The 24,277-nt window shown below is 49.8% G+C and overlaps 8 protein-coding genes across 8 annotated transcripts; 6 read left to right on the forward strand and 2 right to left on the reverse strand.

Annotated features, from left to right (window-relative positions):
- Positions 1–376: 376 nt before the first annotated feature.
- pex6 (AAA family ATPase peroxin 6) lies at positions 377–4,957 on the forward strand (the record flags this gene model as incomplete). Its single annotated transcript, XM_046086093.1, has 3 exons — positions 377–560; positions 632–4,388; positions 4,450–4,957. 3 exons carry the CDS (start codon positions 377–379, stop codon positions 4,955–4,957), a joined length of 4,449 nt encoding a protein of 1,482 aa, XP_045942056.1.
- A 1,282-nt stretch (positions 4,958–6,239) lies between these two features.
- On the forward strand, positions 6,240–8,956 carry LDX57_004432 (GABA permease GabA; the record flags this gene model as incomplete). Its single annotated transcript, XM_046086094.1, has 18 exons — positions 6,240–6,331; positions 6,400–6,433; positions 6,554–6,623; positions 6,735–6,807; positions 6,863–6,891; positions 7,008–7,072; positions 7,124–7,195; positions 7,251–7,365; positions 7,417–7,495; positions 7,548–7,582; positions 7,649–7,677; positions 7,730–7,762; positions 7,815–8,041; positions 8,100–8,177; positions 8,238–8,366; positions 8,423–8,570; positions 8,626–8,704; positions 8,766–8,956. 18 exons carry the CDS (start codon positions 6,240–6,242, stop codon positions 8,954–8,956), a joined length of 1,578 nt encoding a protein of 525 aa, XP_045942057.1.
- A 430-nt stretch (positions 8,957–9,386) lies between these two features.
- Positions 9,387–10,801, forward strand: LDX57_004433 (questin oxidase family protein; the record flags this gene model as incomplete). Its single annotated transcript, XM_046086095.1, has 4 exons — positions 9,387–9,590; positions 9,642–9,787; positions 9,865–9,992; positions 10,050–10,801. 4 exons carry the CDS (start codon positions 9,387–9,389, stop codon positions 10,799–10,801), a joined length of 1,230 nt encoding a protein of 409 aa, XP_045942058.1.
- A 449-nt stretch (positions 10,802–11,250) lies between these two features.
- On the forward strand, positions 11,251–13,227 carry LDX57_004434 (HECT-type E3 ubiquitin transferase; the record flags this gene model as incomplete). Its single annotated transcript, XM_046086096.1, has 3 exons — positions 11,251–11,967; positions 12,592–12,879; positions 12,931–13,227. The coding sequence occupies 3 exons, from the start codon at positions 11,251–11,253 to the stop codon at positions 13,225–13,227; spliced, it is 1,302 nt and encodes a 433-aa protein (XP_045942059.1).
- Positions 13,228–13,627: 400 nt separating this feature from the next.
- LDX57_004435 (uncharacterized protein) lies at positions 13,628–13,960 on the forward strand (the record flags this gene model as incomplete). The annotated part of the gene is made up of 1 exon (XM_046086097.1): positions 13,628–13,960. One exon carries the CDS (start codon positions 13,628–13,630, stop codon positions 13,958–13,960), a length of 333 nt encoding a protein of 110 aa, XP_045942060.1.
- Positions 13,961–14,328: 368 nt separating this feature from the next.
- LDX57_004436 (TauD/TfdA dioxygenase family protein) lies at positions 14,329–15,751 on the reverse strand (the record flags this gene model as incomplete). The annotated part of the gene is made up of 6 exons (XM_046086098.1): positions 14,329–14,442; positions 14,495–14,628; positions 14,685–14,721; positions 14,780–15,234; positions 15,290–15,495; positions 15,552–15,751. The coding sequence occupies 6 exons, from the start codon at positions 15,749–15,751 to the stop codon at positions 14,329–14,331; spliced, it is 1,146 nt and encodes a 381-aa protein (XP_045942061.1).
- A 1,573-nt stretch (positions 15,752–17,324) lies between these two features.
- LDX57_004437 (putative transporter) lies at positions 17,325–19,305 on the forward strand (the record flags this gene model as incomplete). Its single annotated transcript, XM_046086099.1, has 6 exons — positions 17,325–17,582; positions 17,672–18,000; positions 18,058–18,898; positions 18,964–19,082; positions 19,134–19,217; positions 19,281–19,305. The coding sequence occupies 6 exons, from the start codon at positions 17,325–17,327 to the stop codon at positions 19,303–19,305; spliced, it is 1,656 nt and encodes a 551-aa protein (XP_045942062.1).
- Positions 19,306–19,569: 264 nt separating this feature from the next.
- Positions 19,570–19,872, reverse strand: LDX57_004438 (uncharacterized protein; the record flags this gene model as incomplete). Its single annotated transcript, XM_046086100.1, has 1 exon — positions 19,570–19,872. The coding sequence occupies one exon, from the start codon at positions 19,870–19,872 to the stop codon at positions 19,570–19,572; it is 303 nt and encodes a 100-aa protein (XP_045942063.1).
- Between the last annotated feature and the right edge of the window lie 4,405 nt (positions 19,873–24,277).

Below are 24,277 nucleotides of genomic sequence, written 5' to 3' on the forward strand. Positions count from 1 at the left end.
ACAAATTCCTATAGAGTAATCACATAGCAAGATATCGAGCCCGTTAATAATCCGATGGTCTCGTGAAGCGGTTGGACCTCGGCTTCGGGAAAGGGCAGAACGCGCGGGCGGTGCCGAAGAACTGCTCGGGGCACCTCCCCAGACTTTCTCCAACGTCTCTCGTTTGGTGAATCCCATACCTGGGGGAGGACTGCGCTTTTAATCTGAGATTAGCATCCCTGACCGATGGACTCGCTTCCCTGAATCTTTGATTGACCCGATATTCCCCAGTTCTCTCCCCTCCCGGGTACTCTCTTCTTTCCACCGGACAACTCTCTCCTTTCCCCGCTTCAATCGACCGACCGACCTGCGCAACACAACTACCTCCAACATTGACATGGAGCATCGCGACGTACATTCTGACCAGCCAAAACGGTGCAGACGCACTGCTCGAGGAAAGCGGTTGCGCAATAGAGCTCCGATCTCAGCACGTCTTGCTTTGGACGATCAGCTCCGCGGGAACGTGGGCGTTTTGTCCGATGACTTGGCGGCCGACCTCTTCCAGTCGTCGCCTTCCATTGGTATGAGATGCTGCAGCCTCGGATAACTAAATTACTCTGCTAACTGCTGCCGCCTGTTGGGTTCGCCGCAGGATTAGATCAAGACGGGAACGATACTCGCTATATCGCAATCTCTCCGTATGTTCCGGGCCACGGCTCTGTCGAGGACCTGACCTGGACCGTTATTCCGGTTCGGCGGCAGTCAAAGGATCGCGCCTATAATATTTCCATCCCGCACTCTACGGTTATATTTCCCGATTTCACGGACTCTCTGCAGCCTTTCATCCAGGCATTGAGCAAGCTCGACCCGACCCGACCAATTCAAGCGCAGCGCGCGGTGGAAATCAAGATCTTGGATGTGGTACCGTTGCACCTGGATACGATCTACGTGACAGTCGAGCGCAATTTGCTGCGGAATCACGATGAGATCCAGAATAAGTTCGGTGGCGGGTTCACCAATAGCCTACAAGGACCTAACGGGCTTTGGGCGAAGACGGGGAAGGGCATAGAGACGAAGAAATACTCGAAGAAGGCTGCAGCGGAGGCCGAGAAGAGACTCACGGTTGCTGTGCGTGAAGCGCTGGGAGCGCAGAAGATCGTGCACACCGGTGATGTGCTGCAGCTGCCTCTGCCACCACACCCCATTACCTATGCCAAGCCACCTCCGGCACACATCTCGTTTTGCGAACCTGTATCCCAGGGCTTACTGATGCCGACAACGAAGATCGTTCTCATCCAAGCCAGGCCGCACGGTAGCCGGACCCAACGAAGTTTGCGATCAGGGTCTGGTCTGCTGAAGCAGGTTGCCGAAGATGAAGCTGACGATACCTCTAACGAGCAATTTTACTCCGCGGCGGAGGATAAACCGATTGAAAGCAGCACCGAAATGGAGACGGAGACTACATCAACCCCGGAAGAATCGGAAACGGAGGGCTCCGGAGGGAACATGAGCGATACGTCCGATGAATCTTTGGAGGACATGATCTCTCTCTCCGCCCCTGAACTTCCTCAGTCGGCTTCTGGCGTCATGTCTGCGATGACTGCTGCTACACCCCGTGCGGGTGGCCGACGGGCCGACGGCGTTCATACTCCAGGATCCGTGGCCTCAAATTTCACATCGGCCACCCTGCGCCCTGGCCGGGGTGGCGGCGGTAAAGTTTTCAAGGCCGAGAGCCTTCTGCGGAGCATTGCAACCGATCTCCTACATCCAAAGCCGCGAGAAGACGATGATACCGAGTCCTTTGTTTTTGTGGACATCAGTGTACTCGCCAAAATCGGCTGTTTCTCTGGCGATTGGGTGAAAATAGAGGCAACAGAAGAGCCTCAAGCCAATATATTTGCCTCTATCAAGCTAGGGAGCTTTAACGAACAAGAAGAAGACTCTGGGGAATGGCGCGCGGTTAGGATTTATGGACTGCCTGGGTTCCCATCAGCAAAACCGCGGTACTCAATCAACCAGTCCGGGGATAGACGGCCCAGCATAACCCAAAGACCCCCTGTGCGCTTGACGCCTTCCGTCTTTGTCCCGCCCCTTCTATTGAACAATTTGGAAAACCCCAAATACCTTCGTATATCCTCTATGAGTTTCGGCACCGGTAGCGGCACCTCCAAGCCAGGACTTCTGCATCAAATGAAGACAGGCTCCACTAGATGTCCTCCTTTGGCAAAAGAAGTGACTCTGCATAAGGTTTCCACGCCCCTTTCCATGGATCGCATCCTTCAGCCAGCCCTTTTTGCCGGGCTCAAACAATATTTCGAGTCCAAACGACGGCTCCTGAAAAGCGGTGACCTCGTTGGGATCAGCATTGATGAAGGACTGGGTAGAGCTGTCTTTACAGGAACTGCTGCAGGCGATGGTGCTGTTCAGGATGAGGATCTCACTACTCGACTGGGTCAGGTGACAGAGACTGATGGCGCCGGCATGAAAAAGGTTGGGGTTGCCTGGTTCCGCGCCGGACAAGTCGTTCCTAGCTCTCCGGATAACGAGGATGAAGTAGGGGACATACACTGGGGCGGTGTTGCTATAATTGACCCTGCGACGACAAGGATGGTACAAGCTGGGAGTGACGTGAGCCGTGTGCCAGGTACTATGAATAACAGCTGGGAATATTGGCTTGGTACGAAATCAGTGCCGAGAAGCGTGGGTGATTCCAAATCTCCGCATGGTCTCATTACCGAACTTCCGCAATCGTTCGTGCCTCCATTGCAGCAGCGCATTAGGGATCTGATGTCAGTGGCTACAAGTCCCCGGGCGATTCAGCTCGGTATGAAGCCAGTTGTTATTCTGCTGAGGTCGCAGCAGAGACATATTGGAAAGGCAACTGTCGCTACCCGGGCTTGTTCCGATATTGGTCTCCATACTTTCCCGATTGATTCTTACGACATCCTGACAGAAGGTGGTGCTAATGGTGGCGATGTGAAAACCGAAGCGTACCTCAAAGCAAGGGCAGAGCGTGCATTCCACTGCGGTTCTAACTGCACGGCGCTTCTGATTAAACATATTGAGGTGCTAACCGCGGACCGAATTGTATCGGCCATGACCGAGATCGTGTCTGATGCTCGGGTCGTAATCGCAACCACAACGGATGCCGAGCAAATTCCCGAGGGCATTCGCAGTATATTTACACATGAGTTTGAGATGACTGCTCCGGAAGAAAAGGAGCGCGAGGGAATTCTGCGTAATGCCGTGTCTGAGCGAGCCATCAAGTTGTCCCCTGATGTCGATTTGGGTACGGTAGCTTTGAAGACTGCCGCGCTAGTTGCTGGAGACTTGGTTGACGTTGTTGAGCGTGCCTCTGCTGTGAAGGCTGCTCGCCTGGAGAAACTCGCAGAGGCTGCAAGCAAGCAGCATAAAGGACTCAACGTTAGCGTCAGGGATGTGCTCGTCTCTGGTGGTGATGCAGCACGAGGCGTCACCAAGGCCGACTTTGACTCAGCTGTCGAGGCTGCAAGAAAGAACTTTGCCGACTCTATCGGCGCACCTAAGATCCCCAATGTCGGCTGGGATGATGTCGGTGGACTGACGAATGTTAAGGACGCCCTTATCGAAACCATCCAGCTGCCCCTTGAGCGACCAGAGTTGTTTGCCAAGGGCATGAAGAAACGCAGCGGTATCTTGTTCTACGGCCCGCCGGGTACTGGCAAAACCTTGCTTGCCAAAGCCATTGCGACCGAGTTCTCTCTGAACTTCTTCTCCGTCAAAGGCCCTGAGTTATTGAATATGTACATTGGTGAGTCCGAAGCCAACGTGCGGCGAGTCTTCCAGCGAGCCCGAGACGCCCGCCCGTGTGTTGTCTTCTTTGATGAACTGGACTCGGTCGCCCCGAAACGAGGAAACCAAGGAGACAGTGGTGGTGTGATGGATCGTATTGTCAGTCAGTTGCTGGCCGAACTGGACGGCATGAACGGTGGCGAGGAAAACAGCGGTGGTGTGTTCGTCATCGGTGCTACGAACCGACCCGACTTGCTAGATACGGCGCTCCTCCGTCCCGGTCGGTTTGACAAGATGCTCTACCTTGGAGTGTCTGACACCCACGATAAACAAGCTACTATCCTCGAGGCTCTCACGAGGAAATTTACCCTTGACCCTGGCTTGTCGCTGGGCCGAGTCGCCGAGCGGTTGCCTCTTACGTACACGGGTGCTGATCTTTATGCCCTGTGCTCGGATTCCATGCTCAAAGCGATCACACGCAAATCAACGGCCGTGGATGAGAAAATCAAGCAGTTGCCAGGAGAGCCCGTTAGCACTGCGTACTTCTTTGACCACTTGGCTACGCCGGAGGATGTGTCGGTGATGGTTACGGAGGACGACTTTACGGAAGCGCAGAACGAGCTTGTTCCTAGTGTCAGGTACGTCTCAGTTAAACACGGGGTCATTTAACTACAGGAGTGAAATACTAACGCTGCGCAGTGCCAAGGAACTTGAACATTTTGAACGCATCCGACGCACGTTCGAATCGGTTGATAAGCAGAAGCAGGACTCTGCCGGCAATTCCAACGGATCACAAGCACCACAGACCATCCAGGATGCGCTGGATGCCCTGAGTCTTGGGGATCAATTGGGCGACCACATAGGCGGACCCGTTTTGAATGGCGACCATGCCTCCATAGGCAAAGGCAAAGGCAAACAAGGCCTGACTGGATCCAGGAACGCGAGTGGCCACTCGGTCAGCAGCAAGGGCAAAGGCAAAAACCCCGCCAATGGAGGTGGAAAGTCGAAGAACAAAGCCATCTCCGCCAGCAACGGGGACTCCGATTCTTCCTTCGATGGCCCCAACTCAAGAAATGACCGGGGACTGTCGCGTGAGTACGATGATTTAGGGGAGGATGACGACGGTGCTGAGGACGGCATCGCCAATGGAGACGAAGACTACATTGTTCGAACTGATCATCTCGTTCGGTCGGACAGCTCGAAGTAGGAGGACAGGGGCGCAGACGACTCGGATTTCTTGCTACATTAGTAATCATTTAGCCCTGGGAGAGACTAGGCACCACCAGAAGTAGTATATACACCGTAGGTAGGTACAGGGATAAGAGCATCGGGCTGCTGTACATACATAGCGTTGCATCCAATGATTATATCCTTTTCTATTGCATCCGGAGAACTTCCGTCCGGGGGCTGGGTTCTCGGCCAAAATTGGGTCCTGTACTTGCTACCTGTAGGCAGAAACACGGTCTTGGCAAAATTTACGCTCCTCCGTTGGTGCATTATCCTCTCTTCTCCCAGGGTGTGAGTATGTCGGGATTGAATCCGACGGAGGATTTCAGCCCGCTGCACTCCTCCCGAAAGGACCGTAGTCCTGCGTCCGCCAGCGAAGACCGCAACATCCCCGTGACAGCCCGTGACCGGTGTGAGACAAGTGGAGCGGGGCTTTCGATCTGCCCTTTCTCTTATCACCTCATTCAATTATCATCAGCCATTCTCATATCAGAGGCATCTTCGCAATTTGATAATTTGAATTGATACTCTCCCTGAATCAGCTGGTATAGTCATGAAATCTTGTTTATCTATCAGTATCACCCTCCAGGAAACCCTCCGAATCCTGGCGCCATTATCGCACTCGGCGTCCCATCGTCATTGGGCCCTCCCCAGACAAGCTTCAGTCCGTTAACCGCGCCTTTTTTCGGCAGAACCAACAGATGCGACCGCAGATCAGCCTCCGAATCGCTCTGACTGGTTCTCGGCTCCTTGCGTTCGGCGCTGTGGACAAATCATCGGGCGCCGGCCCTATCTCACCCACGATCTTCTTGAGCATACCTTTTCTTGGCCTTATCAGAGCCATGTTCGCCATCGCGCTCGGAATCTCACAATTACCCCATATCCATTAGGTAACGGACTGCGCGGTGCCACGCTCCCCCGCAAATGTGGGTGGACCACCAATCCTCGAGTCAAGGAAACGGTCGATGACAATGATGAGGGTCCGGGATGATGTCCCGATGGGACATAACACGGTGGAGGTAATAGGAAAGAGGGACGAGAATCCCTCAGGGCTGCTGTAGTACTCCGTATTATCGCTCTTCATCCCTTCCCTTCGTCTTTTTTCCCTCCCTTCCTCCCTCCTTCCCTTCCCTGCCTCTGTGCCTGGATCTTATTTTCTCCTTTTGCCTCTTTCTAGCATTCCGGCATTCTAGTTTGGTTCCAGTAATAACGCTTGTTTGACGTGACTTGTGACTTGTTATAGTCTGGCGGAAGTTGTTGAGATGTCAACAGAAAAAGATATCCGGGGGGATGATGATGCGCAGTTGGCCGCCATGGGCCATAGGGCCGAATTAAAACGCAATTTCTCGATGCTGTATGTTTCTCAAGGCTCTTGCTAATCCCATGTAACCTGGATCAGGCTAATATACTCCCTAAAACTAGATCGATGTTAGGCCTTGCATTCGCTATTCTAAATGTACGTGCAGCACGAAGAATTTCCCCGCCAATGGACGTTCAGGTCGACTTCTTGTGCCCGTCATTGGGGCTAGTCTATGCTATAAGCTCGACAGACCGTTGACTTTGATCGCGAATGCAGTCATGGACCGCTTTATCTGCCAGTTTGAATCTGAGTCTTTCATCTGGAGGCCCTGTTAGCGTCGTCTGGGGTAAGAAACACCTGTTGATGAGTTCTGGTCACTTGTTCTCATGAACCTGTTTATGATATCATATACCCTTCGACTCTCAAATAGCGTCGTCTAATCTGATCCTCTCGATAGGTTTGGTAACAGCAGGTGTCTGTAATCTTGCCACCGCCGTTTCGCTTGCCGAGTTCTTGTCAGCATATCCTACGTGAGTCTCAAAGTATATTGCTTTGGCTGAATACACGGTCTGACGATCTATACAGAGCTGGTGGACAGTACCATTGGGTCGCAGGTAAGTTCGCGCTCTTGTATATTCATTTGAAAGCTACTAACATTATCTTCGTCTGGTAGTCAGTGAGTTGTCTCGTTAATGCCGTCATGTCATCTTCTTGCTAAGATAAATGAAAGTTGCTTGGGAAAAATGGATGCCGATATTGTCTTGGATTACCGGTTGGGCCAATGTCTCCGGCTGGGTGCGTATAAATATACCTCTTCTGGAAATTGTCCGTGCTAATGGTTTCTAGCTCGCTTTGACTGCCACCGGCGGGTTGTTGGGTAGTGAGCTTATCCTCGGAGCCATTACCATAATGCACCCGGTATTAAAATCTCGGATCCGGCGTTCTTGATCATGCTGCTGATGCTATCCTATAGTCCTATGAATCCCAGCGTTGGCATCAATTTTTGATTTACATTGCGTATAACGTCATGGGTTTCTTGATCAACTCACTTATGAACAATGGCCTGCCGCTTGTCACTAAGAGTGCTTGTAAGTCTACCCTTTATGTTTCTTGACAGAGGGGATCTAAACATGTAATAGTCATCTGGTCTCTTTCTGGCTTTACCATCATCTGCATAACTTTGCTTTCGTGCTCGTCGCCCGATTTTAATTCTGGAGAGTAAGGGACTTCCTGAATGTGTTCCTAGTTTTCTCGTCGCTCATTTCAACAGTTTCGTCTTTCGAGAGTTTCTCAACGAGACAGGCTGTAAGTCGATGTTCTGCTCCATTCATGACTCTAGAGGTAATATGTCGGGGTACTAACTGTACGCAGGGCCGGATGGAATTGCTTGGTTACTTGGCGTATGTATCTTATAGCTTGATGATTGCAAACTCGGTCTAATTATTTTTCTAGCTACTTCAAGGAGGACTCGGTGTCACCGGATTTGTTAGTCACCCCTTGCGTCGAACCTAACTCTTCAAAACTAACTTTGCGAAAGGATGGAGTCGCACATATGATCGAAGAAATCCCCAACCCGTCCGTGGTCGGCCCCAAGATTATGATCGGATGTGTCCTCATCGGAACTGGAACCGGACTGATATTCTTGATTGTTCTGCTTTTCGTTGCTGGTGACATCCAGAAGGTCATCGATTCGGCCGCCGGACCTCTGGCGTATATCTTCAAGTATGCCACGAACAACAACGCTGGAGCCATCTGCCTTCTCATGTGAGTATTTGTGACTTTTGATATGTTCCTGGCACTTTTGCTGACCAATGCTTGATAGGTTTCCCCTGGTTTGCATGCTTTTTGCTACCACAACCATCATGGCAACGAGCAGCCGTATGGTCTACGCATTCGCAAGGTGAGAATTGGCTGATCTTGAATTATTGTCCTTATCGCTGTGCTAATGATCAAAATACAGGGATGGCGGTCTACCAGCTTCACCCTTTTTCAGCAAGGTTCACCCCAAGCTCAAGGTGCCTCTCAACGCCTTGTACCTGACAAACTTCCTTGTCATTGTCTTCGGATGCATTTTCCTTGGATCCTCTAGGTAAGCCCAATAGGCCATCTCACCTTCAAATCATTCGACTAATGAATCGGCTATAGCGCCTTCAACGCTATCGTTTCTTCGTCAGTGGTGATGCTTGATATTGCATACGGAATTCCGATTGCGATCAATTGCCTGCGTGGCCGAAACACGCTCCCTGAGCGACACTTTGTGCTCCCGAATGTTGTCGGCTGGATCGCCAACATGGTATGTTTGAAAGGCAACCTGACATGAAATGTGCGTTGACTAATGATTTTGATAGATTTCCCTAGCATACATCTCTCTCACTACCGTACTTTTCCTCTTCCCACCCGAGCTTCCTGTTACCGGTAGTAACATGAGTATGTTCCCCAATTGATATCTGGGCAATTTCCAAGATGCTAATGCAATCCGTGAATCTAGACTACTGTGTTGCTGCTTTTGGTATTATCTTGATTATTTCAACATTTCAGTGGTTTATTGATGGTCGCAAGAACTTCACCGGACCACGGGCAGATGTGGATGTTATCGCAGGCGAAGTCGCTGGAGGCGAATTCTATGGTGAACACAAAGGTGGACAGGACGAGCAGCTTGAAGGACAACAAAGGAAGTAAAGCCATGGGCAGGTATTATGGCACATGATCGATTAGCGTTTGGCTTTGTTTAATTATCATCGCGCTTGAATAGAAGATAGATACTGGTATCTACTTTGGGAATAGTTGGTGCCTCAGGCATGTACATGCGCCACGCCGTGCACATTGCGTCATGGCCACCTGAGGCCACCACTCCACCCCAACAACTCTTGAGTTCCCCACAGTTTTGTTCAGATCGTCGCCAGAGCCACTCCCCTGTCTACTCGACCTTGAGTGATCAGGTGCTGTATTTATTTGGATTATACGAGTAAATAATCGAAGCATATCAACAAATTCCCAGTGTCCAGGCCCGATCGCCATCGAGCCCTTCTAACATCAGAGCTCAACGCCAAGATCTGCTGGGATCCGCGTGTCAACCAGTTCCCATTGCACATATACGCAGTCATCGACAATGTTTACCATATCATTGCCTTCGTTGGGCAAGCTATTCTCATGGAGTGACCGAACGGTGTTCAACCTTCCGCCGGTCAAGGTTCATGAGACGGATACAGCTCATGAGAAGCCAGCCCGAGCTTTAAAGCACCTTCTGAAGCTCAACCACGCCAATCATGCCATTTTGTGGAATGAACGGAAATTCCACAACCATGCTCCTCATGTCAGTAACAGATTCCATTCGTGGTGAAGTTAGCACTAATTCGATTTCCAGCTCCTGAGCTCGTCCTTCCTGCAGGGAGCGGATGCGGATGATCTCACTCGCATCTATGAGGAGGAATCCAAGTCATTGGATCCTTGGGTGGATTCTCCCACGGAGATCAGTACAAGTGACTGGAGAGACTTTTTGAGTTGTAGGGAGTATGCAAAGACCCTTCGTTTACCTGTTTTTTTGCAACTGCGACTTTTGGACCCCGGCTAATAACCTGGTCTATTAGGTATCAGCGAGCTTATGTAGACTTCTTTGAAGATGAGCTCGTGCGATACGGATATGACTGGAAGGAAGTTATCTTTCAATACCTATTTGCGGGCAAAGAGCCCATCTTTAACTCGCTTGTTGAAGATCGTGAGTTGAAATCTGCGAATTCATGTTCGGAATCATTGAGCTAACCCTTCGACATAGTTGGACATCCCTTGATCCATTTGGCCTATGCCTTCGAAATGAACAGCCGTGAGGTGGGCATGGAAGCTCTCTCTCTGACGACTACCTGCTACGGAGGCATCCATAAATATCTGGATGACCCGTCGTATTCTCAAGCAGAGTCGTCCTATAACTCAACTTCCATCCTAGGTGTTCTGAACAAGGTGCGAACCGACCAGCGGTTCAACGGGCTCTTCGGCCACCCAGGCGCCCACAACATGGAGATCATCTTCCGAGAACATGAAGCTGCCCTTCTCAATCACTGGAACGCGTGGAAGATCGAGGACCCCATCAACCAATTCCGCGAGAGCCAGGAGGTAGCCGCAGCCATATTGGCTGCCACCCATGACAAGATCAACGAGAAATACGACTTTTTCTTCGTCCACATCTTGACAACTAGCCACGCCGTTCGCATCCTTCTCCCCTTGATCCCCGGCCGCTACCAAATCCCCTTGGTCAGACAATGGTGGCTTATTACTCTGGCGATCTACATTGCGCAAATGAGGCCGGAAATCCACCTCGACCGCATCCGGGACTATGACCTTGCTGGAAGAGATTGGAAATGGACGGCAAAGAAGGCCGTCAAGGGCGAGCACTCGACTGATGCGCATTACGTCAAGGCTATTCGCGCCTGCAGAGAGGCCGCCTCGACATGGGGTGACTCGGACTCTTATTTCTTGAAGACGGCCGTCAAGTTTGCCGAGGAGTTTAGCGGCTGGGGAGGCTTTATTTGAGGGTTTTTAATAATAACGGATATTTGTGATACTTGTTCTTTTAATGGTTTTGTTCGATTACTTAATGGCGTTAATGGCATCTCTTTCTTTTGTGTCAGTGCTATGAGGGTATTGTATGTACCTAGTTGGTTCACCGGTGTCGTCGATCTTGGTTGGAGTTTTGCATCAAATAAAAGTATCACTAGGTATATTGGAAGATATTTCACAACCCTTATAGATTATCTAACAAATACGAAGGGGACCATGGCAAAGAGCAAAAAAGAATTCTTTGACAATAGACCTGCCAGCTTAATTGATGCCTATTTGTTAAGGCATATAAGGTTTGCAATGTTTGCATTCGGTTTACGCCGCGTCCTGCGTCCACCAACACCAACCCGAACACGTCCCTCAGCCATAAATGAATTACTGACGTGACCCGATCGACACCATATCACGACAAACAACCAAGAATGTCTACAGAAACTAATCAAGACCAGGATCCCATCCTCTCCTTACATGCAGAACTTCTCCCCAACATCCGACACATCACACTCTACGTCTCTCTTCCCGCAAATTTACACTCACAGGGAATCCACCCCGACGTATCACTCTCGCAGTCCCGTCGAGCCATCACCGTCTCGCTGCCTCCCCCGTTCGACCACGTGTCAGACACGATCAAGCTTCCCGCGCGCGTCAGCGAAGCCTCTCGTCGCGCGTTAACGCTCACATCACAAAGAGACGGCGGTCTCGGGGAGGGAAAATGCGAGGCCGATCAGCGGGAGTATTCGTTTCGAATGCAGATCGACGGTGAAAGCGAGTCGTTGCTTTCGAGAGAGGAGCCGTTGGATGGGTTCGTGCCCTGGACTACGAATGATATGGCGCCTACCACTAAGCTGCGTTGTCGGCAGTGTGAGGCGGTGGTGTTGGATTCGCCAGGTGATGAAACTGGTGCGCGGTCTCCTGGGTGGATTTGGAAAGATCTTCCGAGTGGGAATTGGGCAGAAATGATGGATTTCTGGCACTGTCATAAACCGGACCCGGAGCCTGAGGATAAGCAAGACGAAGACCCCAATGCAACGGTGAAGGGGTATGGGGCTGCGAATCAAGTGGTCGCGATACCTGGTACTGTCCTGGTGGATGTGGCGACGTTTCTGATATCGCAAACCGAGTGTAAGGGTTTGAAACAGGTAAGAAACGCTATTTGCAAGGTGGTCTTCTGCCACTGTTGTTTTCTGCGTTCTGCGTTCTGCCCCGTGTCTACTCATGACGCCAGGGTCGCCCCTTTCCCGTAATTCTCAAAAAGCACGTTTTGGGTAAAAAAGAAGGAGGCCTTTTCATCTCAATGCTTTGGTCTTCGATACAACTGCCCTACAGCTACAGGGTCTTGGTCTGTTTGCATAGCATGAGTCTATGCCCAACATTTTGGCTGGTTGGAGGATACGTTGCAGTTATCCTCTTTCTCGAGATGGATTTCGTGGCTATCCTCATCCATACCGAGTTGTTGGGGGCCAAGACTGCGCCTTGCTTATTTCTTCGTTGATTTGGTCCCATGGGACTGACCCAGAGACATGGGGTCGACGTGATTACAACAAGGTACATGCTTGAGGCCGTGGGAATGAGGATGGTAGCTGACCTGCAATATCTGTGGGCTTTCTTGCCATACTCGATGGTCGTTTACCAGATAGAACAGAGCGTAATATCCCACAAATATAACCTTTCCAAGTGTTCAATCGCGTTCTTTTGTTCCGCAGTTAAATTGTTTATCTATGTTGGTCGAATGCAGCAAGCTAATTGCTGATTTTACTTGTCAGGTTCAATCAGATGACACGGGTAAAACCTCGCTAGAGTTGCAGAGAGAGCTTCACTGTGAGAATTGCGATTTTCTGATCGGCGTGGAAGATACTGTCTCTCAAGGGTGGCGATTGTTCAAGACAAGCATATCTGCAAGTGCGCCGCCAGAGGAACAAGATGAAGACGGGAATTCTGCCTGGCACAGTCACCCTATAGAAACTGTTGTGGCCGCTCAATTGTTGGAGCTTATAGAACGAGAAAGCACTCGACGGTTCGTTGTTCACGGTGGGCAGAAGAACGGCTTGCTCGTATGTTTGTTGTATCCTCCTTTCAACTTGCGTTATCTGACTGGTATATAGCTCTGGGTCTTCAATCCCGACCTGTGGTATTCAAATTCCGGCCCTGACCACAGTGTCACGGCACAGAGGGCAATGAAGATTCTGTTCCAGACCGTTACCGATGTGGATGAGATGTTGCATCCCGAAAACGGCAAGACTTTGTCGTTGTCTCTCGATGAGCTTCGCCTACCGCCCTATGTTTTCTCTGCTGTCTTCAAGTCGTTGGAGGGTAGCAGTGAGGGCTTGCCCGTGTCTGCAAGGAATTTCCGGGAGTGGCGAGTGGCAGTGATGCATCGCTTTGATCGGTTGAAGGGTTGAGGAGACAATGAACCGACGATGGCCCTGGAGCCTAGCGAGACGCACCTTCCCTTTTGAGCCACCCCTTAAGAAAGCCTTTGTACCTTATTTCACTTTCTTTGTCGGGGGTCATTTCAGGTGATTCTTCTTCCTCCGGCCATCTCCATCGCCGCTTTCTTCAACTTCCCTTCCACGCTTACTTAAAACCACAAGACTACCTACCGAAGTCATACATACATTGGGCCTTCCTTCAGTGCGCCTATATTTTTCTTCGCGACAGACACCTGTACGCAAACTTTGCATACATAGCTCAGTCAATAATCTCTCCTGTAAGCTGACCTCCGAAGATTTTGAATCTCATCTGATGGTAACTAACTGTTCTCTTCGGTCTTTCAGATTCACCCCGCTTACTAGCCTCCAAATGGCAGCGCTCTCTCAAGATTCTCACATGGCATCAACAATTTCTCAAATCGACGACGTTATCACCTGGGAACAGTTTGAGAATGCTTTCGAACGACTTTCGATAAAGGATGACTGCGGATCTGCGGGAAGCGGTACCTCGAGCCCGACCAATACAGCAGTCCTCTCCCAATCAAAGGCCCCAAACGAACCCCAGTCTTACCATATCGAGGACGTGGCACACGACGCCAAGAAGCCTGGACTTCGTGGACGCGCATCCTCCATGCCACCGCCAACGATCAGAGTCACTCCTCCGCCTACAGATCCTTGTGAAGATGAATGCATGTCGAGCTGATTGAATCCGCCATTTGGGGCTGATCTCACGCTAGGCATTGATATCTCTTTTCGCTGAGACAGGAAAATTTCCAGTTGGTGGATATTATTTTTAGCTTGGATTCCTCGAGAGGTTGGGATTACAGTAACCCGCGAAGAAAGCATTATTATACCCGGCATAGTTCCTCTATGGTTTTCAAGGCAGCTGCGTTGGCACACTCCAGCTCTTCCTTTCAATTTTTTGCCCAGGACGGAAAGGTTTTGATTCCAGTACAAATTGAAATTCTCATTCGTTAACTCCATACTTCGTTCTTTATGTACCGCTTCTCGCGTTGTATTTGAATAGCTTTTGAGCATTTCTCCCAAGTGGCCTTTTCCACGTTGACTTGCTCATGCTTCAAAAGGTGTCTCATAAGGTGCTTCCGCTTGTGGGGTGATTCTTGCGATGTGACGTCTCTGACCGTCCTCCCAGTCGTACTGCGCACTATGTGCGGTCACGCGGTTCTACGATAGTCAGTTTCGGCTTGGGCATCAATGAACAGCACATGGTACTTACATCCCAGACCACAACGGTTCCAGGGCGCCATCTTACGCGAGTTTGCAAGTCTTGAGACAGAGCAATGTGGTCATACAAGAACTTGAGGAGGAAGTCTGACTCCTCCTTCTTAAACCCAACAATGTAACGGGTGACTGGATGGTTGTTAGGAACTGTACTAGGTCCACTGAGCATCAGAAGCTGTACTCACACTGCGGGTTCACATAAAGCGCCTTCTCTCCAGTGACCTAGACGGGTATGTTAAATCTCAGTCTCACATATAATGTTCGAAAGAATATGGCTCACCGGATGAGTGCGGACGATGGGGTGCTCCGAGGTAATAGGGTCACGGCGAGCAATGCCTCCTTGGTTCAAGCTGTTGTTAACCTGCTCGATTCCAGAGTGAACAGCCTTCAGCCCGTGCAGACGCTTGCGGAATTCGGGTGATAGGCGTCTGTACGCCTGAGCCTGGTCTGCGAACAAGGTGTCTCCTCCGCTCGAAGGTCCGTCCAGGAAATACAGGAACGTGGTGCCTGGGGGTTGCTTCTCGAACGTCACATCCGAATGCCATGTGATGGAGTTTGTGTTGCGAGCTAGGAATTCAGCACCGCTCTTGTCATCGGCACCTCGGTGCACGAGGTGAATCTCTGGGTAGCCCTTCGGGGCTCCAGAGGTCTGGTGAATGTGGTGCCGTCCGAAGTATCCACCGAACTCAAGGGCCTTGTCAATTGGTAGGTGGGCAAAGTCCTGGTCACGGAATGCTGGGAAGATCTTAGTTTATGCTGTTTATTTCCAGGCCCATACGGCACAACATACCAACAACCTTCCTCTGAGCAACGAATAGCGCTAGCTGGTCCTTTCCTTCTTTTGATAGCTGACTCAGTTGGACTCCCTTGACTTCGGTACCGATGGTGGGCGTCAGATGGTCCAGTTCAACCTTGCCTTCGGGCAAGAGGTCGGGGAAGGTAGGATCCGCATCCTTTCCGTGGTCATAATGCTCGAAGGGGGTCAAAGGGGGGTATCTTGATACTCGATTAGCACGACTAGCAGACGACTCGAAAATACAAGCTCGACATACTTCTCGGTCTCGTTGTCCCAGACGGGAAGGTAATGAGGAAACGAAGCCGGAGGCTGCTTTGTCGTGCCTTTGATCTCATCGTCGTGATTGTAGGTGTTCTTCAATCCTGCAAAATTCTCCTTGTTATGGCCTCCCTCAGTGCGGAGAGGCTTAGCAGGGGCCGTACGCAGAGACACGGTCTCAGCGATGGAAGGAGCCATTTTCAGGGGTGAGAAACAGATCAGATTAGATTATGTTCTGGAGGAAATGCAATATCGACAATCTATCTATCAAGCCTTCCATTCACGAGGATCCCATTGCCAGATATACCGTTCTCTTCATCGTACCCGAATATCCGTCTTATGGGCTTGCGCAATACCTGCGGGGTATGTTTTGATCCGACATGGAAGGCATCATTGGATTCGCCATGGACTGGCGCGGGGTTACACGGTTCGCAACCCGAGCCTGTTGTGCAAGTCGTCGAATGAGGACAACTTTGCCCAGCAAAGGATGCTGATCAAGCATTGCTGCTTTATGGTGTGATGCCAGGTAGGATTTCCTATTCGGCGAATATAACGACAGCTTTCCGGTCCGCAACTGGCTCGGTTTCGCCCAGTCGAGAATTTAACGGCGGCAAGAGTCAATGGGAAGAAGAATAGCCGGTTATGGAAGGTCGCTACTACTTATGAAAAAAGTCGCCATCGTGAGTGAATTGAAGCACACGGTAGGTGAAAGCGAGAGATCTCGGGGAGAGAGAGGAGTGGATCGGCCATGGCGTGCTAGGGCTGCTCAGTCGCGCAAACGGCCCCAACCCTGAACCCAAACGCAACCACCCCGCTTAGGCCCCAGTTAGCCTCGTCTCGAGTAGGTTTCTCTCCTGAAGAACCTGAGTCCCTATGGCTTGCCCTTTTTTGTTTCTGAAAATCAATCAGGGACACTGCACGACGTTGGCATACGAGCTTCGGTAAACAGGCACGGTTGAAAAGAAAAAAAAGAGAAAAAAAAACATCCCTGTCGATGTATATCTTCGTTTCGATGCTGCAGCATTCAAGGCGAATCAAGGCCAGACCCAATGTTGTGATGGTGATGACGAAAGATATCACCATAAGCCAATCCGATGGTGACATCCGCCCGTTGCTTGTTTGACATTCCGTACTAAATTTCCAAACCCAGTCTACACTGAGTATCGCTGGTTTACACGATGGGTCTGTTGAGGGTCCAATCTCTCTGGTGTCTAGACTAATAAGACCCCCTGTCAATTAACGCTGATCTAACTCGTCCACCATAACGTCACCACGGTGCGATTTGCGTGATATAACCAACTTGGTTCCCATTGGATAGAAGCCCATCGTTTAAGCATCCTCGTCTACAACAATAGTACAATTTCATGCATATCAACTCGCCTATCGTGGCAAGTGCCTTATCAGTATAATTTTTACGACAAATGCCGTTGATGACGTTCAACCATTGCGGACACTGGCCGCGATCGACCTTTCTCAGCAAAAAAAGCAAGTCAAAAAGCTTTGAACTGCATATGGCTACACTTATTCATGCATCACCATTGGCCGCGGGCAGCTATCCACAGTGTCGGGGGTTTACTACTAGTTTCGAGAGATAGCGGTCCATCTGGGATCCAGAATTGCGTGATGGCGGCATGGCAGCTTTTCTTTCGTGCGAAAGCTTCTGTAGAATAAGTCTTCATATAAAGAGTCTGGCCCGTGTTCGTTCTCCTTTTTGCCATCGACCGTTTCTAGCCGTGGACAGACAGCAGACGCATGTCCATACTCGGCAGCAATGGGCGCGGACGAACCCAAGGGGACAGTTACGGACTCTAGCCCAATCAAATATGATGGGGACGCACCTCAGTTGGGGAATACATCCTCGTCGTCGCTGGACCAGCCTCGTGCTCGAGTTAAAGATTTAGGCGAATGCGCTTTCGATGCCGTCGAGGATCCGAGATATTACAAGCCTATCGATTCGTATGAGGGTATTCACCGCTGGGATCCAGATTTTGAGTGGACAGAAGAGGAAGAAAAGCGAATTATAAGAAAGGTATGTGGTGCACATTGTGTTCGAATCGAGACGAATGAACAGAAGGATCAAAAAAGCCGGAAGGACAGAAGGCGCTGACATTGCTGCAGATCGATTGGCGCGTATGCACGTTCGCATGCGTCACCTTCTTTGCGCTCCAGCTAGATCGTGGTAATATCGTCCAGGCCATGTCCGACAACATGTTAGAGGACCTAGGCATGAACACCAACGACTACAACACCGGTCAGACTATTTTCTACCTCATATTCTTGTTTGCGGAACTTCCGTCTCAGCTATTGTCGAAAAAGTTGGGACCCGATCGATGGATTCCCATTCAGATGTTCTGTTGGAGTTTGATCGCAGCCTGCCAAGCCTTCATCAAGAGCAAAGGAGGATATTTTACTTGCAGGGCGCTTCTGGGTCTCTTTGAGGGTGGATTGTGAGTTTACTAGTAGAACTGAGTCTCGTGAGTGCAAGTTGTACTGACCTCTTTTAGTATTCCGGATACCATTTTGTTCCTTTCTTTCTGGTACAAATCTAAGGAACTGCCCATTCGCTTGAGCTTTTTCTGGGTATCTTTCCAAGGAACTGCGATCATCGGTGCATTCCTGGCGTTTGGGTTTCTACACATCCGCGATGACGATGGAAAAGGCGGATGGCGGTACCTTTTCGCCTACGAGGGTCTCATCACCGGCATCATCGCAATCGTCGCGGCTTTCTGGATGCCTGCCTCACCCACGCAGACCAAGGGTGGCCTTCGAGGGAAGGACGGCTGGTTCAATGAACATGAAGAAAAGATCATGGTAAACCGCGTGCTTCGAGACGACCCTAGCAAAGGAGGTATGCACAACAGACAGGCAGTGACGCCGAAGATGCTTTGGCATGCCGTCTGCGATTACGACATGTGGCCCATTTACCTCTTGGGACTGGTCTGGATGATACCCAACACTCCGGCTACCAATTATATCACACTGCAACTGAAGTCGCTTGGGTTCGGAACTTTCGAGACCAACCTTCTGACCATCCCTGCATATGTCATTTTTATCCTGAACCTGCTCTTTTGGACGTGGATTTCCGAGCGTTTCAACCAGCGCTTCACCCTGGGCGTCATGACGGAAGTGTGGTGCTTGGTTCTGCTTATTGCACTCGAGGTTCTTCCCGATGGAACCAGCCCCTGGGGTCTCTGGATAATCAACGTTCTCTTGATTGGAGCTCCATACGTGCATGCTATCGTTGTAGCGATGACCTCTCGCAATGCGGGTTCGGTCCGTACCCGAACGGTTGCGAGTGCATTGTACAACATGATGGTTCAGGCGTCGAGTATTATCGCCGGTAATGTGAGTATAATTAACTTCTCATCAACTAGATTGACGAGGCGAGGCTAACACATTGCTGTCTGTAGATTTACCGCGAAGACGACAAGCCTCATTATCGCACCGGAAACAAGGTCCTCATAGCTTTGACGGTCGTGAGCATATTTCTCTTCATATTCGCGAGACAATACTATGTCTGGCGTAACAAGTAAGTTCATCGTGCCTTGTCACACGTGTCCAGTTGCTGATGGCTTGTTAGGCAAAAATCTGCAATCTGGGATGCCATGTCCACTGAGGAGAGGGAGCAGTATTTGGCTGAGAACTCTCATAGAGGAAACAAACGGTAGGGGATATCTACTTCCGTGTGCTGCGTAGTTCTCGTGACATAGACTAACGTCCTGTTCAGGCTTGACTTCCGATTCATTTATTAGAATAGATACGCATCAAAGCGGACAGTATCCAGCTGGTCATGGATTCACTGTTTGCTTTTGCTGTAATGCAAAACGAACACTCTTCGGTGGAGGAAGATAAAATCAACACAGAAACGACGGATAAACAAAATTTACGGATGGGAATTGGTATCGATATAGCGCCGGAAAGACACGTACAATAAAGATAGATAATGAACCCTCCCAAGTCCGGGGAAAACGAACAACTCAGTTTCTTTCATCTTCCAATTTGACATTCGTCTCCATTCATTCCCCAATCACATACTCGCATCCCTCCGGCCCAATCCAAACCTCATGAAGCTTCCCAGCGGGGACATCCACTCGAGCGCCCACCCCGAACGTCTCCTTCTTCACCTCCCCATTGTGCAATCTGGCATTGTCTTCGGGATACGTGATTGTCAAGGTCCCTTGGCGGATGAGATGGGTTGTCAGACCACGATGAGAGTGTGGTGAGTAATGAGAGTTGCTATGCAATGCATTAGAGGTAGAGAACAACTGGGGAACTACAAAGGCTAGATGATTACCTTCCATCAGACCAAGTGAAGACATGTCCGAATCCCCAGTCTCGGACCATTCGTTCGCATTCGCTGCGGGCGCCAATGGTGTAGGTTTCTGCCATATTGACGGCTGAGGATTGGATTCTTGTGTATTCGTTTAGTCAGAGAGAACCCTCAAGTTAGTTGGTAAGTCTGAGGTCTATGAAGTGGTGATGCTGGCAAAATGGCGAGATGCGGGGAATGACGTCGTTGGGTTCCTGAATGTTAATGCGGAATTGGAGCGCGTTGATTCGCCGATCTTATCTGGGTGCATGAGGTACATGGTCTCGTGATCTCGCAGGGAAGCCAGAAGTATCAGGCACAGGAATGCCTGGAGCACAAGGCGCGTCTCTCTTCCTCTGTTGAAGTTCCTTCCTCCTTCAACACTCACATCTACTTCTCCATGGATCCGGAACCGTTGTTGATCATCACTTCATTACTCTCCCTCTGGATACTCTGTATCGTACATTCTGGTCTCCATGTCCTTTTCATGTGCGCGACTAATCCCAGCCCGGCCTGTCGATGTCGGATTCCAGGTCTCATGCGATCGGGTCTTGGTTGCTTCCATTCCATCCTGTCCCTTCTTCCCCCGTCCTCGCTCCCCCAGCAAAAGGAAAAGAAAACAGAGCATGGTCGCGAGCCAATGCATTTGCCTGGACGTGAACGGACCTTCGACTGTCCGTTTATCCAAGGGTTCTTGCGAAATATTTTGTGTCTTTAGCGTCGACTCATATTTTCAAAGAGTCTGTCGGTCGAGATCAATCAATTAGCTTCGGCTTTCGACATTTTCCAGACGGAGTCAGCGGTGATTTGGGCTTACCAAACTGTGCTTTTCAGCATGATGTACCGCATACATGGCAGTCTTTGCCTGGAATTACCCAGGTTTCTTTGCCATTCCCCTGGCAAGTGGGACAGCGGACTCCGGGCATCTTTGGCGTGGTCAACACAAAATCAGCGATTTTTTTGGAGCAGAGTGATGACCGATCAAGACACTTACCGGCATTGTGATGATGGAGAAGATCGAGCTTGACAAAAGACTTTTTGAGGGAAAGGTAGGATTGAATGCGCGAAAGGTCCTTTGAGAAAGAGGGAGGGAGAGAGAGAAAGAGGGCCCGATTTCCCAAAAGATTTCCCCGAAGAATCGCAATGGCCAAAGTCTAAATGAAGTCGGTTGTTTGTCTGGCGCACGTCTCCTCGATCGCTGAGCTTAATCTCCTTGGGGTACCCGTCGCCCTTTTATAGAGTCTGGCGAGGAGCGAGTGGTCCGTTGATCCAAGACCCTCTCTGAAACCCAGAAATTCGCACTGGTCATCGGGAGATCTTCGCTCTAGGGCCGATCGATCGATTGGAGACACGACTAGATGAAATCCATGCATCCAAATATCAATCACACCAGAACCCTTGCAAACTAACATGTCATGTTGGGGTCCGTGATGGTCCCAGGTTACTCGGATATTCCCGTTGATGACAAGCGTTTGCAGTCTAGCAAATGAGAACGCTTGGAAAAGTGCGATCTGCTTTCCATGTACATGGGTGCGATACGTGTTTCGACTCCCTCAAAGCTGGTCTCATTTTACGAAATTGAGAGACACGGAAAAAAAGAAAAGAGGAAAAAAATAATTGAAATCTCATGCAGGCACATCCGCGGATCCAGAACAACGACGAAAAATCAAATTCAAGACGAAATAAAAGAAATTCCGATAATAATTTTGCTTTTTTGCAAGGGGACCACACTGTCATCGCCTGCATATTTTGGAAACCGTTAATGCAGCTTATCACCAGAGAAACTCGGTAGTCGGTAACCGCGGACGCTGATTCTCTCCCTCTGTCGCGCTCTCTTAATGTGACTTGTTGCGAATGACGTCGAACGGGACGCGATCGATTCCACTTCTAGCACAATCCCCTGGTCTGGGCCGCCTCAAGGCTTCAGGCTACCCATCAAGTCTTGATGGACTAAAATCCGTCTCCTACGCTTGACCCGCTCGGGGTCTTAATTGAGTGGTGTTATAATTGCTAGCAGCTAGCGGTGCGGTGGTTACGGGTCTTTGGAACAGGGATGCAATTGACGCGCCTCTAAATATTGCACACATCTCTCTGTGGTTACCGAGCGAGGGATCCAGCCTTATCTTCCTTGATTGGCTAATGGGATGATGCATCTCCAGTCTCCATTCGTTGCGGGCAGCCTTGCAGCCAGATAAGTGTAAACTGGAGTTAATCCAGAACTTGGGAGTCGGGAAGCTCCATCACTAAAATATTTTTTGATCAAAGCCCACTTGTTTGCTACCTAAAGAAAACAGGGCCCCACTGCGAGCGCTAATGCCCCGAGGCACCGTCACGGCATCCACAGTACTCCCTGTGGGATCTATCCTGCGAGAGCTATTTTGAGGGGGGCGGGGGCATACATACGGAACTTCTTTCAGCCAATATGCAATGGCAGTCAGCATGATTGGATCGAATCAGATGGACCAATCATGAAAAGTTCACCATTTGGATCGGTTGTCAGTCGAGTGATTGATACCCTAGGTTTTCCGGTGCAAATCAGTTACTGGGGTTTGGGGATAGCTGATTCGACGGGTAGAAGATGCAAGCGCAGGTTCCCAAGCTGTCCGCTCGACCTTTACCCCTTCTTGAACGCAGTAGCTCAGCCACCTGCAATTTACCGCCCTTGCTGGGACTGGGATCATGAAGCTAAACCTTATCAGGTCTGGGGAAATGCCATTTCCTGGTCCCACCCGCTGACGTTGATCAGTATATTCCTCATATTCTTGGCCGAGTGGCCCTTGGTCGACAGAAGCAGTCAAAGGGTTTTAGCCTTGAACTATCTCAATTTTCGATACATAAAAGAATGTGGAGCTGGGGTTCTTATCCCACCAAGCCGAGCATGTTATTGCGAGTTGGTTGTACAGGACAGTCGTTGACGACTTATTCTCCGATGTCTTGCAGCGTTCAGCACCCCTGTTTCCTGTTCTGACTTTTTTTGTTTTCAGTTCTTTTCTTTTTCAGTAAAGAAACGCCAGATGAGGTAACTGAAACTCCCCATTTCACACCACTACATCGGGTTTCTCGGTCCGCCGACTATACCAGGTGGCATCGTTTTGGGACTATTCTGTCTGGGCCTCTTAACGTGGGACTTTTCTTGTTTGGAAACGGGATAGGTACCTGGTCGCACTAATGGTAGTCCTTGAGCCGGACTCTCAGACTAACTCGGTACCACTTTCTCTTTCTCCTTCTGTCTCTCTTTGTTGTTCTATTATCTTTATTTGGTTTATTGATCATTTCAATTTCGTGAGGGGAACCCTTGGGAAAATGGGTGGGAGAGCTGATTTTCGTCAAAAAGTTGACAGGTCAATTCTGGAGCAATATGTGTCAAATCAAAATAGCTGCATCGGACTCTCCACCAGACCCGTCGCAACCAATCCAACGCCGAATTCCGTTCCATTCCCCTCTTCGAAAGTGAATGCCTACGGATCGCTCGCTGACCGTGTGGATACGGCGCAAACAAACAATGAATTGATCAAATTTCTTTGCCCACTCGCTCCTATCCAAGCATGCTCCGTATGAGAAACTATCACCACACCGCTAGTCAACCATCCGGCGGGGTCTGCGGATTTGGAATTCTCATTGGAACCACCAATGGTCTCTTTTTCCGGACTGAGTACGAAGTTTGATTCAGTTATCAGCGGCAAGTTTACCATTCCCGTGGGTGTCCGTTGCATACGCAGAACGACATCCATGAAAGGAAACTACGGACACTACTCCGTAGTTAGCGCTTGAATCGCCAATCCGAGGTGAATGTTTGGTAGGTAATTGACTCTGAATCTCGGCTGGCGTTCTCACCGGGAAATGATCAATTCGCAAGATCCGATGGCTGGCAACAATCGATATACCTCAATTCATAGATTAAACGGGAAGTGGCTAAATCCTTTTTGTCTACACCTTCTTTGCCAGACTCTATCCAAATTGGTCCAGTACAGTTGATCTCGATCAAGCCATTATTCAGGAGAATCGGATCCAGATCCCCTCCTAGAGCAAAGACCCAAAAAATTGAATGAATGCATAAAGGATTGAGAGAGCACGCTTACCCACCATCATTCCGGTCTCCACTCACTCAAACAGGTCAATAGCCATCGTCGGCTCCAACTCACGTCAAAAGTCAAACGCAAAGACCAAGGCACACCGGCTGCATGTGCGTTTGCAACTTTGCATACCTGTCGGACTTATCTAGGGTCGCTTCAGATGCGGCACAAGTGGGACGTTATTTTAATTACTTTTTTCTTTCGTTTTCCTCCACTTTGGCTTTCTATTTGCTTTTCCTAGATAATTTATTCATCGATTTCGATTTTTCTCCTCTTTCTTTTAAGAGGTCATTGCTTTTTTTTTTTTTTTTCTTTTACTTAATCTTATTTTTCATTTCAGCT

Source organism: Aspergillus melleus (assembly GCF_016097325.1).
Source record: "Aspergillus melleus strain CBS 546.65 chromosome Unknown contig2, whole genome shotgun sequence".
NCBI classification, from domain to species: Eukaryota; Fungi; Ascomycota; class Eurotiomycetes; order Eurotiales; family Aspergillaceae; genus Aspergillus; species Aspergillus melleus.